General features: G+C 37.2%; 2 protein-coding genes across 2 annotated transcripts in view; one reads left to right on the forward strand and one right to left on the reverse strand.

The window, feature by feature from the left end:
- GFM1 (G elongation factor mitochondrial 1) overlaps positions 1-18572 on the forward strand; it is a 52984-nt gene extending 34412 nt beyond the window's left edge. The window contains exons 14-22 of the mRNA XM_036850012.1: positions 87-249; positions 1851-1995; positions 6636-6796; positions 7567-7620; positions 7783-12155; positions 13002-13084; positions 13761-13884; positions 17583-17673; positions 18403-18572. Of these exons, the coding sequence (XP_036705907.1) occupies positions 87-249; positions 1851-1995; positions 6636-6796; positions 7567-7620; positions 7783-7914 (655 nt within the window). The 3' untranslated portion in view covers positions 7915-12155; positions 13002-13084; positions 13761-13884; positions 17583-17673; positions 18403-18572. The remainder of the gene's footprint in view (positions 1-86; positions 250-1850; positions 1996-6635; positions 6797-7566; positions 7621-7782; positions 12156-13001; positions 13085-13760; positions 13885-17582; positions 17674-18402) is intronic.
- The window catches only part of RARRES1 (retinoic acid receptor responder 1), a 41029-nt gene continuing 33264 nt past the window's right edge, over positions 12844-20608 (reverse strand). The window contains exons 5-6 of the mRNA XM_036850013.1: positions 13227-13289; positions 12844-13147 (exon numbers count right to left, since the gene is read on the reverse strand). Coding sequence (XP_036705908.1) covers positions 12998-13147; positions 13227-13289 — 213 coding nt within the window. The 3' untranslated portion in view covers positions 12844-12997. The remainder of the gene's footprint in view (positions 13148-13226; positions 13290-20608) is intronic.

The following is a 20608-nucleotide window of genomic DNA, read 5'->3' on the forward strand; positions in this document are numbered from 1 at the left end:
TTTTCATTTAAATTAGTAGGAGTTATTTCATTTTGGTGATTATATAATGCTATGTTGATTTTTTCTTCTTCCTAAATTACTTTCAGGTTTGAGTTTACACATAAAAAACAATCAGGTGGTGCAGGCCAGTTTGGAAAAGTGATAGGTGTACTGGAGCCTCTGGACCCAGAGAACTACACTAAGTTGGAGTTTTCAGATGAAACATTTGGGTCAAATGTTCCAAAGCAATTTGTGCCTGCCGTAGAAAAGGTAAAAACAAAAAAAAAACTATTGCATTTAAAAAAAAAATCAAAAACAGTCTATTAGGTATCAAATCACATTGCTCTCACGTCTTCTGTAGTTCATTTTCATTACAGTTCTGCTTCTTTTTCTCATTAAGCTTTCCATCTGATTAGAATCTTTAAGTTCAAGAGCTATAAATATATGCTGTGATGATGAGGGGAAGTCATTCTGTTTCTTAATCATAGTTATTGTATTTCTCTTGATAAATTTAAACTACTTCATTGATTACAATCAGCACTTGAAATTTGCAGTAGGCGTTAGGGGTTTATGAAAGTTTTAGGTGTACTGATGTAGTAGAATGGACATTCATTAAGATTCCCAACACCTGGGTGCTGTCCTAATCTCTGCTAGTGATTAACATGCCCTTGGGTAAATCAGAGCCACTTTCTTTTGTAAACTGAGCATATAGTACTTAATTCCGAACCCCTCACAAACTCAAGGATCAGATAAGACTCTGATATTTCTTTGGGAATTGTGAAGTGATTTGCACATATAATGGGGTTACTAGTGATTTGTTGGCTTTCTAGGTCAACTGGCTTTAAGACTGTTGTAAACCTTTAGCAACTGTCTATTCTTGTAGATTGAGATTTTTAGGTTTTTTTAACCTTTTAACTTAGAAATCTTTATTAACAGATCATAATTTTGGCTTCAGCATTAATTTTGGTAGCATTTTTTGTGATTAGTGTGTTTCATTCATTATACTTTATTTCAAGACAATATTTTGTCATTCACACACTTTTAAATTATCTTTTATTCTCCAGGATTAATGTAAGTGAAGGAAAGCTCAGATATTTTTCAGCATTTAGAGTTTACAGTTTTGAATGCCAGAAATATATTGTACTACATGTGCAGCTGTGTGATTGTCTTGCCATGAAAAACTATCTTGAATTGTAGGAGCTCTACGAGTATTTAAGTGACTGAATGAAAAAAAAAATTGCACACTTATCAAATTTTACTCTTTAAATATGTATAGTTTATTGTATATCAGTTATACCTCAATAAAGCTGCTTTTTTAAAAAAAGAATTGCTTTGGAAAAATGAAATTAGCTTTTAATTTTAGTTCTTACTGACATTGTAGAACACTAAAGCTGTTAGTGATCTGCCAATGAGGCAGAGCAGTGATAGGTATATAGTAGGAGCTTAAGACACAGCTGTTGATTAGATGTCAGTTTTGATTGACGTTTTATTTTAGAGAATTTCTTAGTTTTGCCTTTCCTCTCTTTCCTCCTTGTAAAATTGAGATCATGCTGTCTCTGTAATGCATCATGAGCGTTTAGTAATTCTTGAAGATGAGGTTATGAGAAAACGATTGTAGCACTCTCAGCATCACTTTCAAACCAGCTCTCACCTTTAAGTGATAGAGTTTTCCAAGGGATTGCTCATCTAGATTCCACAATAATAATACTTAAATAGGCTGTTCAACTTAAAAAAAAATTTTTTTTTAAACAATGAAATATAGCATACATAAAAATGTTACACTTCTGAATACTAAAACGTTTGGGGGTTTTTCATAATGCTTCTGTGAGTAAAACCCACTCACTCCAGAAGTTGTGTTCATTCATTAACAGGGGTTTTTGGATGCCTGCGAGAAGGGCCCTCTGTCTGGTCACAAGCTCTCTGGGCTCCGGTTTGTCCTGCAAGATGGAGCGTATCACATGGTGGATTCCAATGAAATCTCTTTCATCCGCGCAGGAGAAGGTGCTCTTAAACAAGGTACGCTGTGTCTGGCAGTTGCCGCATCAGTGCATCTATTTCCCTGGTGGACCATCAGAGCCGCAGAAGGCAGCACTGTGTTGGTTAGGTCTTCTTCCCATCCCCCCCACCCCACCAGAGCAGTAAGCAGCACACCAGGGAACATGATAGGCTCTGGGCAAGTATTCATAGAATCAAAGTGAGGATAGATTACTGTGTTTTCTTTCTTACAAAATTAAAATCCTACTTTGTTCTCCTAAATTATCTGGTATTTTTTTGTAAGTTTAAATTCATAGATAATCTGTAAGTTCTACTTTTAATAGAGAAGACAGAAGTGCTCAGAATTATAAGAATTATTTTAAAGAAACATTAATTATAGTCATCCTGTTTTTAGTGATTTATTCAGATGTCAGAAAAATCTATAAATTTGTAAACAACTTTTTCATGTATGACATTGTAGGCTTTTAGGCATTTGAAAGAATTCAGTAAACCTTATTCTCAGTGCAGACTTCTTGTTAAACTGCTAAAATTGTCAACCTTTCTCACATAGAATAATATGTCTGTTAAAACCCTGATGAAACAGAACCCTAAGCAATTGCAGATATATCTGATTCATTGCTTTTAAGAGAGAAAAGCAAATGACGGCACAGCAGTTTGACGTTGGGGGCTTTTACATTGTAACTGGGAGCCAGAAAATTCATTCTCTTTGTCATCTCTTCCATATCCGTTATATGGTAATTCATTAGTTATGTCCATAAGTGGATTTTTGCAGAGAATTACATTATGATTCACAAAACATTTCAGAGATATTTTTGTCAAAGAGGGTCGAAATAGCAGAAAATTAATCCTAACACATCATTTCCAGGCATTCGGAAAATCAGGATTTTATTGTATGAATTTTGGACTTTGTTGTTTTTGGTCTGTTTGCATCTGTGACCAGGTGTGGGGCAATGGCTGGAGAAGGTTGCTCATTCCCTGACCAGGTTGCTAATTCCTTATTTTAGTTAAACTAATGGGAGCCATTAGTAATTTGTTGTTTCGTTTCTCAGTTGTGAAAGGGTGAGAGAATCCTCCATTTTCTTTATGCCAGCTAGCTGTCTATTAAAAATGCATTTGAAATTTATGATCTAGAAACCTTGTCACAGTCTGTCAGTTGTAATAGGAAAAAGGGAAATAAAGTCACAAAAAAAATAAGACTTTATTAAGCATGATTCAGATTGTATTGATAACACCTGCCTCTTGCCTTCTAGGGGTTCACCACTTTAATAAATCTTAAACTGGCAAATTGGTTGTAATCACTTCATATTCTTTTTTTCAGCTTTACTGAGGTGCAGTTGACAAAATTGTAAAATATTTAAAGTAATGATTTGATAAATGTATACATTGTGATACTTTTTTAAAGTATAGTTAAAACAAATTAGATATCACCAACTGTTCTATGCTGGTTCTTGACTGGAAATTGGTAGCTTTCCTGGATAGAGGTTGCATAAAGCAAGGTAATTGGTAAAATCAATTAACAAAGAGCCTCAACCTTTTAAATTATACCTATATGAAATATAAATAAATATAGATTATATGCCCATAACATACACATATATAGCCATGAAAAAAGTCTGTATGTCTATGCATATTAACTAAACAGGTAGATATGTACCATTCAGTTTGTAAATACTTAAGTGTACAAATACTGTTATGTGTGATGACTGCCTGGTGGGGTGCAAAGGAAAAGCACCAGATAATAATTGAATTGAGGAGTATTGGTTTTTGCCAGATAAATATGTGCAAATAAACAGGTTGCAAGCGTGAAAAATGAATTACTTTGCTGTATCATCATCTGATTCTTTTTTCTCCATGACTGAAAGATAAAAGGGTAAAAGGAAATTTTTGCTGGGCTCTTAAGAAAATCAGCTTTTCATGCATACACCTCCACTGATTATCATATGAGAGTTTTAGGGTGGAAAATGTTGATAAATGAGCTTAGTATCAGATTAGCTTATACTTTTGAGCTATTCTCTATTATCAAAATTGGAAGAAAAATAGTCCAAATTCTCACGTAGTTTTCATTAAAAAAAAAATGAAAACTGGAACTATTTTCAGTCACAATGTAAACTTTGCCCCTGAGATTAATCAGTGATGTAACTAAAACTGAAACGTGAAATTGAATGTTCTTTTGGGGACTGTTTCACCCCATGGATGTTAACCGTTGCCATCATTGTCTATGGCCAATTTTTAGACCGCTGTGCTTGGTCTCTGCAGAAACATTGAACTTGTAGCTACTCTACAAGAGAAATAAAGGCCTACCCAGAGTCATGTTAGCTCATTTTACTCAGCAGTGTCCCTTTTCTGATCTCCTGGGCTTTGAGTTTGAATGCTGGCTCTACTTCATACTTAACTCCGTGGAAATGGGCAAGTCCAGGCTGTTTGGAGATAGTAATGCCAAAGTATTAGATGAGAATGTACTTGAAAACACTTGCACACACATATTTGGGCATAATGAAGTCTAATCCCTCTTCCCTTCACATTACCTTTGACCTAGCACTGTGCAATGCCACCCATTTGCCAGCTTTTGGTCTCAGAGTGGTCATAATAACACTTATTGATCACTTTTGTGCTGTGTATTATGCTGAGTACATGAATTATCATATCTTACCTTCAACAGTGGCCTTATAGTTGAGAAAATTGAGACTCAAGAGTAGTTAATCAAATGGCCCAAGGTTACATGTTAGTTAGTGGTGGAGCTGAGAGTTAAATCCAGACCAGAGCCTAGCCCTTGACCACCTCCTCACACAACCTCTTTAGCACCCAGCCTGGTGTTATCAACTTTGTCCCTAGGGGACTGAAATAGAAACATTACCACCTCTACGCACCACTTTGGCTTAAAAGGTCCTGTGATGGTGTGGGTATTTTCACTTGCTTTTTATTCTACTTCAGGAAAAATTGCTTGTAGGACTTGGCTGCCATGTGACTATTAAAAAATGGCAGGATGAATTTAGCTCTGGAATCTTGTCATATGGAATGGGACAGAGAAAAGCATGAATAAGGGCGAGGTGAATCAGAAGGTGGATTTAGGAAGAAAGAGGGAGTTGAAAGGAGCAGGGTGAGGGAATATGAAACCGAGAACTGGACAGGCCGTCCTCAACAATTATGTACTATACACTATATACTTGGCCCCTTCTTTCTCTTTAGAATATGAGCGTCTTACACTCTAGCTCTTTTATATTACTGACCTATATTGAAAACACTAGATAATGTGTTACTAAATTTTAATATGTCTGTTCACATCTCTCTTTCTGGGTACCTTCTTCTGCATTAATTACATTTATTTAGAACCAAGGAAGCTCTGCTGTTGTGGTAACCCAAGAAGTTAACAAGAAATAGAGCTTCTTCCACAGTCTATCTAGAATTTTTAGTCTACTGCTTTAGCTGTCTACGTAGAATTCTGCAGGCTTAGCTAATGAAACTTAGGAGTCTGCAGAGTTCAGTTATTCCTCTTTTCAGAACAAAATTCACTAATTAGGAGTAATGAGTCAAAGTTAGGTCTGAGCTAAGATATGATTTGAATTAGAAAACATTTCAAAGAAATGCAAGTATATTAAATGGCTGTTCTTATAATTATTGCACTTAAGCTAATAGTGTCTTTAGAACAAGTGCTTTAATGAATATACAAGAATAATTGCTGACTAGATTATTATAAACAAATTGATGCTTGGAAAATTATGATTATTTTAAAACAAAATATTTTCTTTGTCACCTTTTCATGTTATGCTTAAAGTCTTTATTTAAAGATAATTCATCCAGTCTGAGGCTGAAGTATTATTCCACACTATCATGATGTCCAAATTAAATATGAGTGTTTGAAGTTTTTTTATATTCTCTCCGCACTGTTACATTTTCAACCTCAGTCAGCATTTGTCACAGTAAGAAGTGTTCTTGTTATGTACTAAGTGGGATTAAAAAAATAAGGTTTTTTTATTTAAAAAAAACACACATAAAAAACACATTGGGGTTTAGTGCTTAAATGGCCTTTAGCATCTAGCCCGATGTCTTTATTTTGTAGGTGAAGAAACATGACCTGGACAGATTGTGTTTTTCCAAAAGGCATATAACTTATTAGAGGCAGAGCAGAAACTAGAAACTTGGTTTTCTAATTCTCAATTGGGTATGGAAATTGTTTAGCCTAGACATATCTCAGGCATGACTTGATTATTGTCTCCAAGTATAAATAACTGTCTGCCAGGGACCAACAAGAAAGAATTGATTTACCTTGGTCAGAGACTTAACAGATAGTGTCTTTATTCCCGAAGGATTTCAGAAAGAATTAGTAACCCTCAACTGCATAATTTAAATGGGAAGGGACTTGATCGAATGTTGTTTTAAGACCCTTTTATATTACTTCTGCAACCTAATGATTTTTAGGATAAAAATATGGTAATGGACATACTAATATTAGAATTAAGTGTTGTCTTACTGGAAGTTCCATTCAGAAGAGTGACTGCTGCTGCTACTAGAAAAATGAGTCCAGATCAAATATTTTAACCTTATCATTTATGTGTGTACCTTTGGGAGAGCACTTTCTATTTCCCTTTTGTATATGTGGATAGGAAAGAGCTCCAGTTTGTTTAAAGATTAATCAACCAATTTATATTTTTTTTAAACCCTAGCCCTGGCAAATGCCACATTATGTATTCTTGAACCTATTATGTCTGTGGAAGTTGTAGCTCCACATGAATTTCAGGGACCAGTGATTGCAGGAATTAACCGGCGCCATGGAATAATCACGGGACAAGATGGAATTGAGGACTATTTTACGCTATATGCAGATGTAAGTACTGTTAGTCACTGACAACCTTGCTTTTATTATCCACAGGAGGAAATCAGAGTTAGCTTTTGTTTTTGGAAATTGTAGAGCAAATTGGCACATTTCCATGGCTGAGTGTTGAATTTGTGGCTTATATGTATGTGGTAATTTTGGTACTTTGCTGTTAGAGCATCTCTTTAAGTGCAAAATCTAAAAATAAGATTCATTTCAGGTAGGCCTTTTGTGAGTATGTCATTTTCTTAGATGTATAATTACCTTTCTCATTATAGCTTTGTTTGCATAGCCGTTTTATTATGTTCTAATTTATTGGGATAATATTTAATTCCCTTGCCTGTCCCTTACTTAAATCTCATGGGAGAAAGGGTTTATCACGTTACCTAAGGCCTCTTAGAAGACACTCCTCTTGGCATATGGCCTATCATTGAGGAGTCCAAGGGAAAGTTGTATTCACATTTTCACAGAAGAAACACTTCTGAGTGCTTGAGCTGCAGCTGCGTGGAGTGGGGATGAGAGGGACAGCTGTTAGTGGTGTCCGCTCCGTGAAACTGAAAGATTGGGTTTCTAGTTGTGTCTGTCAAATGAAATTATTTTCAAATAGGGTTTCTACTGTGGTCAAACAAAAACAGGTTTCTCTTTGGCTTTTAATTCTTTTAAACCAGGAGTAGTTAGTAGAAACCTGAGTCTAAAGGAGTTAAATGACTAAGTCTTCTCTGTATTTTTCTCAAATATTTTTCAATAAGCAATGCTGAAATATCTACTGTGTATGTTTTCAGGTCCCTCTAAATGAAATGTTTGGTTATTCTACTGAACTTAGGTCATGCACAGAGGTAAGCAAGTGTTTAAATTTTACTTCAGTGTTCTTCAAGAGACCATCCTGCAAAATCATCATTTTTGTGAAATCTTGTCTTTGCATGACTTTACTTGATAGTTGTTTTAAAAAAAAAAAAAAAAATCTGCTTTTTGTTTCTGTTTTTGTGTTAAACCCCCAGGGGAAGGGAGAATATACAATGGAGTACTGCAGATATCAGCCATGTTCACCAGCTACACAAGAAGACCTTATCAATAAGTATTTGGAAGCTACAGGTCAACTTCCTGTAAAAAAAGGAAACGCCAAGAACTAACTTTCCTCACTTTGTTGACTAACTTTAACTGTATCTGCAAGGTTTAGATACGTTAATGGATTCATGGAATAAATTCAGCCTGAAAAGAAGTAATTTTAGAAGCCCTTCCTATTATATTCAGGAGCTTCTGTTATATCATAGTTAATTCTGTGTATATCTCAACTGTTGATTGGTTTTATACCTCAAATAAAATATGATTATTACTGAAATATATTTAATATTTATTTGAGGGAGGAAGAGACTTATTTTTGTTATACTTAATAGGCTTAGAACATGTATAAACGTCCAAATTTTTTCATCATAAGAATTTTCAACATACAGAAAAGCTGAAAAAATAGTACAAAGAACAGCCATATACCTTCCATCTAGACTCAACAATGAACAATTTTGTTAAGTGTTTATTGGATAATAATTTGTTTTGTCATATTTGCTTTATCTGTTTGTCTATTGTCCATCTATGTTGCATACTTTCATTCTTCAAGTTGTTTTGCTGTATACTTGAAAGTGAATTGCATATATCATGACACTTCTTGGAGTATCACCTTTTTTGTTTAAGAGTGGATTCCTTTGTGACAACCTGGATAGCTAGCCCTAGAGGGTATCATGCTAAGTGAAATAAGTCAGAGAAAGACAAATACTGTATGATTTTACTTAAATGTGGAGTCTAAAAAACAAAACAAGTGAACAAACATAACAAAATGGAAACAGCCTCACAGATACAGAGAACAGACCAGTAGATGGTGGTCAGAGGGGAGGGAGGAGCAGGAGGAGGAGTGAAATAGGTGAGGGAGATTAAAAGGTACAAAATAAATGAGGCACAGGGATAAAGTGTTTTTTTTTTTTTTTTAAATGGATTGGAGAACACTTTTCAGATTTTCTTTGGAATATTAAAATGCTAGCTCAATTTCTAGCTGTTTTATATAGAGCTGATTGCTTCAGTCTGTGGCTTCTGCAGATTTTTAACTGCTTGTTTTTAGGAGTATAAATGTTACTTTTTTGCAGACCTGTGAGGTAAAAAAAAAAAGGCCCTTGCACATGCTGTTCTTGTCTATGTTCATTTTAATGTTTCTGCAGCTTGGAAATAATAAAATATAACCTACAGGGTTGCTGGCTAGTCTATTTCATCCACCTATTAAATGCTAGTTGAATTAGAGTCTGTTGGAATGTATCATATATTGTATTCATTGAGATTGTGAAAGAACAAATGTTAAGCTGGAGTATGTTGGACATTGCCAGGGAGTTAGTTCTACCATATTGTTCAGAATTGCTTCATCCAAAAACCATCTGATGTGAAAGACATATCGTAGTCCTTTCCCTTAGTGGATAATAGACATGAAATAACTGTTTTAAACTCCTTTGTTTTTCTTGATTTGTAGATTTGGCTCTATAACTTCAGGTTCCTAGAAAAAAAGACCTTTAAAAAGTATTGAGCAAATGTTTTCAAGGCATTTGTTAAATGCTTTAAATGCATTATCCATTTTAGTTTTCACAACCCTATGAAACTAGGTACTATTATTATGTCCATTTTGTAATAGAGGAGGCAAAAGCACAGAGAAGGTAAATAACTTATCTAAGACCACACAGCTCATTAACTTTTCAAATTGATAATGCAGTTATGATACTCATCAAACCAAGAGCATTTTCCCATGAATATGTCTGTTGCTACAGTAGCATCAAGCCTGAAAAGTTGTGTTGCTTTGGCATTTCATCAGCATCTCATGCTATTCACACTGACTTTGAATATTGTTCCTGATGAGGAAATACCTTCATAGAATTTAGCACAGTTCCTCTTGCTGTTGCTAACAGTCAGAAATATTAGAACTAAGATGTATAAATTTGGAAGTGCTTTTAACTTGTTAAAACATTTTGGTTATGAAGATACGGTGCCAGAAGAGAGTCGAGATATCTAATACAACACCAGCATTTCATAGGCAACGACACGGGCCCAGCTGGTGGGAGTAACTAGAATAGGATCACATAGGAACCCATCCAGGACCAGAACCCACATCTTTTGTTAATTCATTAGTTTGGTTAGAGTTGGTAAAGACCACATACCAGCCAAAGTCTGTATAAGGAAAAAATTAATGAGAATATTCATAAATGAGGGTTTCTTTTATACTACTGTTGTAAAGGATGATTGTTGGCTAATTTAAAGACAGTATTATTTGTGTTGGAGAATGGTAGCAGCACTAGGTCTGCTGCAGTATCGCCCTGATTCCCAACCCTGGCAGCACTTTAAAAATTACTTGGGGAGCTTTAAAGAGAAATACCCAGGCCAACCCCTAGATACTCTGATTCTTTGCATCAAGATCAAAAGTTTTCCAGCTTATTCTAATATACAGGCAAGGTTAAAGACCATTGCAGTATAACCTGTACCTCCAAAACATGAAATGCAGGATTTGTTCAGATGTGTCACATTATTAATATTCTTTGGTGTGATGTTAGTGATTGGGCTATTGGTTCCTAGCTTGGTAAGTTTATCTTTAAAGGTGTACAGTCAATTTTCTGTTATTCCTTGCCTCCTTGCTCACTCTTAGATTTACGTTGTGAAGTCACTAAAATTTAATACTGAAATTTTAGGATTTTTCATATTTTAGTACTTTGGAAATCTGGATGAGTCTTAAAATTGATGCCAGTGAAGTGAGGCAGCCACCAGGTAAGCAGTAAATTGTGACATGTAGGAATATATCCCTTAGTAGAAAACATCTACTTGCATTGCTAAAACTATCCGTTTTTGAATTAGAGCTTTAATTGCTGCTTAAAGTGTCTTCAAATAAAACTGTAATACATCGTTGAAACAGTTCATGTTTTCACAGGCAATTTACTGTGAGCATGGATTCATTTATCCTTTCAAATAAGTGCCAGGCAGCATGCTAGTGATTGTAGCACTTTGAAAGTTAGGAAAGGTCACAGAACAGGTCATAGAATTTTCTAGGCTGAGAGAAATCAGTGTGATAAACTCATATGTCATGAAGCACTATCATTCAAGGGCCAATATAGAAACTTTCAATTGACTTTCAAAAGAACTTAACTTCTAACTATTCATAACTCAGGTAGGAAAAACAAAACTATAAGTAGAATCAAATGGAATGCAGGCAAAATCCTGGTGTTAATTTGTATGTCTTAAAATTTTTGAAAATTCTAAAGAGATTAGGAAAATAAATGTGATGCTGTTATTGTCATTGGGTCAGAGTGATTCAGAATTCTTTAGACTCTTAATGAATAAAAGAGGGCTTAGGGAATTTAGAGGTTTTCATTTTATGTCAAGGCAGATGAAGTAATTTTTCTCCTCTGTTAGCTAGTAAAATCAAGTCAGCAATTTTAGAGTTTGTGCTAGAAAAGATGTTCTGATGGTGATATTGAGAAATTTTTAGTTGGTTTAACTTATAGGTTTTGTAAATTTATAAATTAGGTAATTTTTTTTTTGTATGTCGTATGTGTAGAATTTGCCTTCATAATCTATTATACCGAAATCTGTTAAAGGGTTACCACCTTAGCTTCCTTACCTGATTGAATTATGGTCACATTTGTGAGCCTAATCTCACTAATTTAAAATGCCTTTACAAGGATGAGAGGACTTTTAGAAAGTTGAGACAAGAAAGCTGAAACCCCTTTCTAGCTCTTAACGTGACACTGAAAGATTAAAAATCACAGGACATTGAATATGCTCTTATAATGCTCTTGGCACTTTTTTTTCCAAGATATTTAGGGAACTTCAGTTAGAGGAGTTTATTACTTGGTTCTGGCATTGTTTATCACTAGATTGTTTGATATCTTAGGGAAAGTATTTTCTCTGTATTATCATATATGTGGGAGATCTAATGTTTTCTTTAAATGATTGTTTCCAGTGCTTTGGAAAACTTACAGTCCTTAACTCCAGAGGATGTTGGGAAGATGAATGCAAAGGGGTTGGGGTCTTAAACAGAATAATACATGATCTGCCTCTGCTTAAAAGTAACAGTATCATTCATCTTATTTTTATTTTGTAAGAGTCCATGTCTTAAAATTTTTTCTATTTAGTATAAACTTTTTCAGTTTTCTAATACATAAAGGTAACATTTTGGTATGTTTTAAAAAGGCTGATGCTTCCTAACTAATTACTGATCAAGGAACCCGGCTAAAGGTTTTGAGACATGAATATAAGCATTCCATTAAATACTAATTTTGAGAGGCAAATGCTGGCCACGTTTCCTGGATCAATTCTTCCTGCCTTGGGGAGGTACTCCACAAATCTGATAATGGTACATATTGTGTTTGTTTTTATAAATTACTTAGGCCAACACTGGGTCCAAGTTGTCCTTATAAATGAAAATTGTAAATACTTTATGTACTTTCAGTTACATCACTGTTCCATTTAATACACGTTTGCAGACACTCGGCTTTATCTCTGAGACACTATTTTTATTTGTAAAATTTTTATTAATATATAAATATCCTTTAATTCCAGCTTAGCAGATTTTGCCTATATAGACAAATCTCTACAAACACATGTAACACATTTTATTTAGAAAGAAACATTTATTTAAAAGTAGATATCAAATTTAAAAGGAATACTTGCTCAAAATCATAAAAAATAGTAAAGTTCCTTTTAAACAGGTAATATTTTCCCTACAGTTTGCTTTCATTGAAATATATTATCTTTTTTACATACTAGGTAGAAGCAATTTAACAACAGAATAGTTAGCTACAATATGTTCAAAATATTGGGAAATGCAGATTTATAGATGTGACCATCAATTTTATTTTGTTATGTTTTTTAAATACTTACTGGTCCAGCTGCAGCATACACTAACTGACTTGGTTTTACATTTTAGGGCTGAAACCCTGAGGAACCTGCGGAGTAACTGTTTAGCACTGAGCAGAGTTCAGTATGCATGTGCTCCCAGAGTTAAAAACTAAACCAAACCAATCGAAAAACAAAAATCCCAGTATCTTTTAATTTTTGAGTATTTACTTGTAATCACAGGCTTTCGCAAATTATTAGAATGCCTTATACCTTGGCTATTTTACTAGAATAATGATTTAGGTTATTTAGTATAGTCATTTTGTTCAGAATTTGGTATAAACAGATCTTTTTTGCTTTTCAGAAATTACTAAGCTCTGTCGGTGCCACAGCTGATCCCTCTTCAGTTCCAGAGGCTTCTTCTGGTGTCTGTAGCTCTTGACAGTGGTACTTCACCTTCAGTGGTTTGCCGGGGTACCAGACCAAGTGAATATGACAGGGAATCATTTCCTGGGAAATAAGAGTTCTAAAATATTATGATCTGCAAAAACTTCTGGTTTAAACAGTTCTATATACCGTTTTGTTTTACCTGTGTTGAGAATTCATGGAGTAGAACAGTATAATCAAAATCAATTGCATCTTCATTTGTTTTCTAGAAGAAGAAAGAAAGAGTTAGTGCGATAGATAGTGTGGGTTTATATTAGCTTAGAATTTGGAAGGCTCATCTTATATCACCTGCCTCCTCTTTGATGCTAGCCTTATCTCCTTTGGTGGTATCCTGCATTAAGATGTGAAAGCTGTTGATTCTTACTGTTTTGCCACTGTCATGATAATCTAGTAAGATCTTTCTGTCCCTTTTTCTCTCTAATATTTATGGGTTTTGATGGAGATTAAGGTCTATGAGAATAGGGAGAATCTTTTGACAACCTAAGGAATCTAGATACTGTATATGCACCTCAAGCTGATTTATAGCCCTGATATGCCAGGCAGTAAGACAAGGGGCAGGGCAATCAGGATTTCTAGAAGGACACCATGGGCCAGGTTCTCTGCTAGGCCCTTTATACATGTTCTCATGGAATTCTCCTGTCTTGCAAGAATATGTATTATGAGCCTTCTTTTACAGGGAAGGCAACTTGAGGTTACAGCTAGTAGGTGACAAGTGGGGATTCAAACCCAGATCTACTGACTCCACCACCGACATCCTTCATGCTGTACCACACTGCTTCTAAAACCAGCACATTTTATAGGTAAGCAGGCAGTCTCCCTCAGCTCTTTTATTCTCTTGATTTCTATAAATTTTAAGAGTGACTAAACTGATTTCCTGCTTTCTTTTTGACAGTAACTGTTTTGAGGGGAAAAGGTTGGGGCACAAAAGTGCTTATCCCTTTACTAGTAAAAATGGAAGAGAAGGAATAAAAAAATTAATTTGGATTATGATTTTAATCTACCAGGCTTTCACTGAGACTAAGAATATGCAAAAACAAAAAGGACTTGATATTAAGTTTTGTCTTCCCTTTGCTTACATTGATGAAGACTTTTACAAGCCATGAAATTTCCATCAGGTGGAGGGGGTACTGGAGGGATATGATACAAGAGAGGGCCTGGATCAATCAGAAATTGACTGCTTTTCTGTGGTGCTTTGCATCATTGGGTAGGTTTCCCTTCTGCCTAGCAGTGTACCCATGAATGGTGAAAGTAAATATCCAGAACACAGGCTGCAAAGTCAGAGAATTCATGAGAGAAAATTTAGCATCTTTTATCTAAAGGAACAGTTTCTGGAGGCTCCAGTTATCAGTTGGGCGTTGCTGGGTTTGGGGGGATGGATTTAGCCTTGTCTGACCCTCATTTGGTGACGATGTTGACCTTGGACTATATTGACACAGCTGGTTGCTGTGCTGTGTAATTTTTGTCTCAGACTTTTGTGCTGCCTGCACTTTTTCTCAAGGTCTGTTTACCATGTATTTCTACAGTTAAAAAATTGGTCTCATAAAGTGTTTTTTCAGGACAGTGCCTCTTTCTGTTTTTGAAAATAGCATTTCTTAAGGAAATCATGGCAATCTCCAGATTTTAGGCAAAAAGGAAGAAAGGCTTGAAACAAATGATGGCGTTCCAAGTCCATTTGACCAACTTCTGCTCAATACAAAGTTACCCATTTTTTAATAATCCAAACAAAAATTTGGATTATTATAATGCTTGGGCACCCTCGACATTTAATTAAGACCTTCCTCAGTAAGGCTACTGAGACACACCGCATGTTTCTGTTCATAGATTCTTCCTCCTTCAGGGGGAAGCGCCCTTAGACCAAACCAAACCAGGGCTTATTAAAGAGCTGCAGCCCAGACATGGCGCAGCCCAGCCTGGCAAAGTACCCAGGGGGCACTGCCCACACCAAGCAAGGCTCTGCCAGGAAGCCATCATTTTTAATACTCAGAAATAATCTCCTTGGTTTTGTTCAAATCATCACATATGTCAAATCCTTATAGTCCAAATTGATGATTTACTGTCACATTTTTCTGATAACTTAGCACTTTAATCTTCCTAGAGATAGAATGAAGTATTTGGTTTCCTTATACTTACTCGTGACCTACCCTACCCCTACTGCTCCCCTCCCCACTAAAAAAAAAAAAAGGAATGATCCCTAGCAGAACCAGTGTGGTTTTAGTAGAGAATAAGTAGGCTTAGGTTATTAATATATGCTATCAAAAGTTGATTATTTTTAATTGAAGTTTAGTTGATTTACAGTGTTGTTAGTTTCTGGTATACCGCTAAGTGATTCAGTTATACATATCCTTTTTAATATTTTTTCCATTATGGTTTATTACAGGATATTGAATCTAGTTCCCTGTGATATACAGTAGGTCCTTGTTGGTTATTTTATTTTATTTATTTTCTAAATTTATTTATTTATTTTTGACTGCGTTGGGTCTTCGTTGCTGCACTCAGGCTTTCTCCACTTGCGGCGAGCGGGGGCTACTCTCCGTTGCAGTGTACGGGCTTCTCATTGCAGTGGCTTCTCTTGTTGCAAAGCACGGTTTTAGGCGTGTGGGCTTCAGTAGTTGTGGCGCGCAGGCTGTAGAGCACAGGCTCAGTAGTTGTGGTGCACGGGCTTAGTTGCTCCACGGCATGTGGGATCTTCCCGGACCAGGGCTCCAACCCATGTCCCCTGCACTGGCAGGCAGATTCTTAACCACTGCACCACCAGGGAAGTCCATATCTATTTTATATATAGTAGTTTGTATCTGTTAATCCCAAACTCCTAATTTATCCCTCCCCAACCCCCTTTCCCCTTTGGTAACTGTAAGTGTGTTTTCTACGTCTGTGAGTCTACTTCTGTTTCGTAAATAAGTTCATTTGTGCCATATTTTAGATTCCACATATAAGTAATAGCGTATGGTATTTGTCTTTCTCTTTCTGACTTATTTCACTTAGTATGAGAATCTCTAGGTCCATCCATGAAGCTGCAAATGGCAAAATTTCATTCTTTTTTATGGTTGAGTAGTATTCTATTGTGTGCGTATACCACATCTTTATCCATTCATCTGTCGATGGACACTTAGGTTGCGTCCAAGTCTTGACTATTGTGAATAGTGCTGCTGTGAACATTGGGGTGCACGTATCTTTTCGAACTATAGTTTTCTCTGGATATATGCCCAGGAGTGGGATTGCTGGATCATATGGTAACTATTTTTAGTTTTTTAAGGAACCTCCATACTGTTCTCCATAGTGGCTGTACCAATTTACATTCCCACCAACGGTTGTAGGAGGGTTCCTTTTGCTCCACACCCTCTCCAGTATTTGTTATTTGTAGATGTTTTAATGATGCCCATTCTGACCAGTGTGAGGTGGTACCTCATGGTAGTTTTGATTTGCATTTCTCTAATAATTAGCAATGTTGAGCATCTTTTCCTGTTGGCCATCTGTATGTCTTCCTTGGAGAAATGTCTATTTAGGTCTTCTGCCCATTTTTTGATTGGGTTGCCTTTTTTTTTGTTTGTTTTTTTTGTTTATTTATGGCTGTGTTTGGACTTTGTTTCTGTGCAAGGGCTTTCTCTAGTTGTGGCAAGCGGGGGCCACTCTTCATTGCGGTGCGCGGGCCTCTCACTATCGCGGCCTCTCTTGTTGCGGGGCACAGGCTCCAGACGCGCAGGCTCAGTAATTGTGGCTCACAGGCCTAGCCGCTCTGCGGCATGTGGGATCTTCCCAGACCAGGGCTCGAACCCGTGTCCCCTGCATTAGCAGGCAGATTCTCAACCCCTGCGCCACCAGGGAAGCCCTGGGTTGTTTTTTTGATATTGAATTGTAGGAGCTGTTTGTACATTTTGGAAATTAAGCCCTTGTTGGTTGCATCGTTTGCAAATATTTTCTACCATTCCGTAGGTTGTCTTTTCGTTTTGTTTATGGTTTCCTTTGTTCTGCAAAAGCTTATAAGTTTGATTAGGTCCCAGTTGTTTATTTTTGCTTTTATTTCTACTGCCTTGGGAGACTGACCTAAGAAAACATTGCTACAATTTATGTCAGAGGATGTTTTGCCTATGTTCTTTTCAAGGAGTTTTATGGTGTCAAGTCAAAAGTAGATTTCTTAGCAGAATAAGGTAGATACGATGGTTTCTGTAATGTACTGTTGGCTGATGGAGGCCTCTAGTTAGGGTGAAGACTTGGGCTGGCTGCCAGTGATGGGCTGCCGGTTAGATAGTTTGGGATGCTGACAGTATCTGGTACTGATGAGATTTGGAACAATGCTGGAAAAGTAACAGTTTTACTTTTCTCAGTTCACATTAAAGAAAGGCTAAAGGGTGTCAGGAAAGTCCTTATCCGTTTTTTTTTTTTCTAGCCATCAGATATCTCCCCTGCCCTCGGCTTAGTCCTTATGGTTTGGGAATGACATCTGTTCTTCAGTCCTAAGGCAGTAACTGCCAGTAAGATGGGTCTTATATTTGTATTTCAGCTATTTCTTAGCCCACTCTTCTCTCAGGCTGTGTTCATTTGGGGCTGTGAAGTTTATAAGGCTGCACTGCCTTACACAATTGGATTAAAAGGTGAGTTTATCCCTGAGTGCAGAGATAGTAATTCCCACCCAGAAAGCTTTTGGAAAAAACTATAATCCCTATAGATTCCTGAGCTACCTTGGGCCATGGGCACCTCCAGTCACTCCCTGCTTCTCTGTCTTTGCTTTGTCAGCCCTACTGTCCTGCTTCTAGTCTCCAGGGACTGTCCCTAGACTTTCTGATCGTAGTGACTTTTTTAGAAATTGTTGCTTGTTTTGCTTGTTGTTATGTTGCTTATTTTTCTGAAAGATCACAAGAATCTTTAGTAGCCACCAAATAGCAGAATTTGAAAATCTATGTGGGTATGTGCATGCTTTTATTTAAGAGAACGCTAATCTTGGAAGCTAAGCAGTGTTGGTCATGGTTAGTAACTTGGATGGGAGGCCGCCTGGTAATATTGGGTGCTGTAGGCTTTTTTTAAAAAAAACTCTAATCTGAAATGCATATCAACCTTAATCCAAATTTCCCAATTGCTTCAGTATTTTAGATTTATGTTAGTTTCAAGGGCTTCATTCAATAAGCTTGTTGACCCTCATTTCATAGCCCTAAGAGAAGAAGTGATTTGCCTTAGGTGACCCAACCAAGTCAGCTGCATCTTCAATTATTATTTATCTAAAACCCAGACACCACAGGGTAAAAAAAATCTAAAAGTCCTGTTCCCCCTGCATTTTTGTTTTCTTAGCTCTACAATTACATTTGTCCCCACTTTCCCACTTGCAGGGATATTAATGACAGATGATGGACATCAAAGAAAGACTGGCTAGAATGAGCGAGAAACGGGGCTGCTGTTTTCAAACCATAGTACGTCCTGGTGTTTACTTAGGTGATGTGTCATTTATAAATGCAAAAGAAGAATGGAAAACAATGCCATTAAAAGATCCTAATTTTTTCTCTTGTGTCCCTGTTGCTCTATTACTATTGAGTTTTCCTCTGACATTCATTAAAATTAGTTCTATTATCTTGACGCCATTTTCTACACTAAACAAAAAGTTTCCCCTAACTTCTCAGTTAAAGGAAAAGCCTTCTGTTGAGGATGTGATTGTCTTGGTAGACGAGAGAAACTTTTTACCTGCAGCCAAAGAATCGGTGCTGTGCCCTAACTCCTGGTGTAACAGCAGTCAATTACACGGCTGTTTCTATCAAAGCCACTCCATAGGGGAAAGAAACGTTTATTTCGATAAGGAATGAAACTACATTTCAAACAGTTGTCTGTCTGCTTTACAAGTGGCCTTTGAAAGGTACACCAAGCTATTACCGGCATGAATAATGCTGACTGGACGCCAGGCAAATCCTTGTACTCAGAAGATACTCACTGATATCCATCCATGGTGAATCTACTGCTTCAGCCACCCGTGAAGAAAACGATGTTTAGAAATTTGTACTTATGGTTGGTTCAGCCTGCCTCTCTGAGTAGTTGATACTGTTTACTCTGGAAATGCCCCTCTCTCTCCACATGACATTTGCCTGACAAAGCCCCCCACTCAGCCACCTCCTTGTCCACACCCAACCAGTTGACTGGCCCTTCTCTAAATTCGTGACCACAGACCTTCAGAGGCCTGCAGTGCTGCGTGATGCTCGAATCCACGCACTCCCACCCTCCACCACCCCACCTCCTGTTTCATCCTTAACGCTCAGCTGGTGACTTTGCCTCATTTTTCACTGAGAAGACAGAAGCAGTCAGAATAGAACTTCCACAGGCTACCACGTGATACCCACCCTCCTACCAGCATCTGTGCCACACCTGAAAGCCTTCCTCCAGGTGAACTCTGTGCCCTTGTCCACAGTCATCTCCTGGATGGATCATATCCTCTCTTTATCTCCTCAAAGATATTAACTCCAACAAGTCTTCCTTCTCTTCCCTACAAGTCCTACTTTGCCCCTCTCTACTGGATTTTTCTCATCAACATGTAAATATGCTGTTAAATCGCCCAATCCAAAAATACAACGGAAAACCCTCCTTCAACCCTGTGCTTATGCATCCTCCAGCTCTAGCCCCCTCCCTCCCTTTTACTCCCCTTTATAGCTAAATTCCTTGGAAGACATGGAGTGCCCACTTCCTCTCCCATTCTTTCCTGAACCTATTCTAATCAGGACTTTGCCCACACTGTGCCAGTGAGACAGCTCTTGATAAGCTCTCCATCTCCTTCCAGCTTGCCTAAATCTAATGGTCAATTCTCGGTCCTCATCTTTCTTGACTTTCCAGCAGCATTTGATAGTTAGTCAATTCTCATCCTTGAAACACTTTTTTTTTCTATCATCTCTAAACCCTCTAAAGTTGGAAGTGTTCCAGGACTCAATCCCTCCATAACCTTTCTCTGTTTACACTCATTCTCTCATCTCATCCACTCTTGAGGCTTTAAAAACCATCTACGTGGTGATGACTCCAGCCTAGACATCTCCCCTGAACTTCAGACTCTTATGTCCAGATGGCGATACAAATTCTCTACTTGGTTATGGAATTTAGAATGCTCCAACTCAAGCTAATTTCCACCCAAATCCGTTCCTCTGTAGTCTTCCCCAATCAGTAAGTGAAAACTCTATCCTTCCAGTTACTCAGGCCAAAATCATAAGAATCATCCTTGACTTTTCTCATTCTTGGATATATCCATATCTAACCCATCAACAAATACTGTTGGTCTACCTTCAAAATGCAAACACTTCTCACCACATCCACTGCTGCCACCCTGGTCCGAGTTACCACCAGGCCTTACCTAGGCTACTGCAATACATTACTGCTCTCCTTGCTTCCACCCTTGTCTGTCTACGGTCTGTTCTCAACACAGCAGCCAGAATGATCCTGTTGTAAGTCAGATCGTGTCACTTCTCTGCTAAAAACCCTGTAATGAGTAAAAGACAGGGTCCTTCTAATGGCCTTCCATGAACTGATCCCCTCCATCCGACCTCATCTCCCGGCACACTCCCCTTG

The sequence above is a fragment of the Balaenoptera musculus genome, chromosome 4 (assembly GCF_009873245.2).
Source record: "Balaenoptera musculus isolate JJ_BM4_2016_0621 chromosome 4, mBalMus1.pri.v3, whole genome shotgun sequence".
Classification (NCBI taxonomy): domain Eukaryota; kingdom Metazoa; phylum Chordata; class Mammalia; order Artiodactyla; family Balaenopteridae; genus Balaenoptera; species Balaenoptera musculus.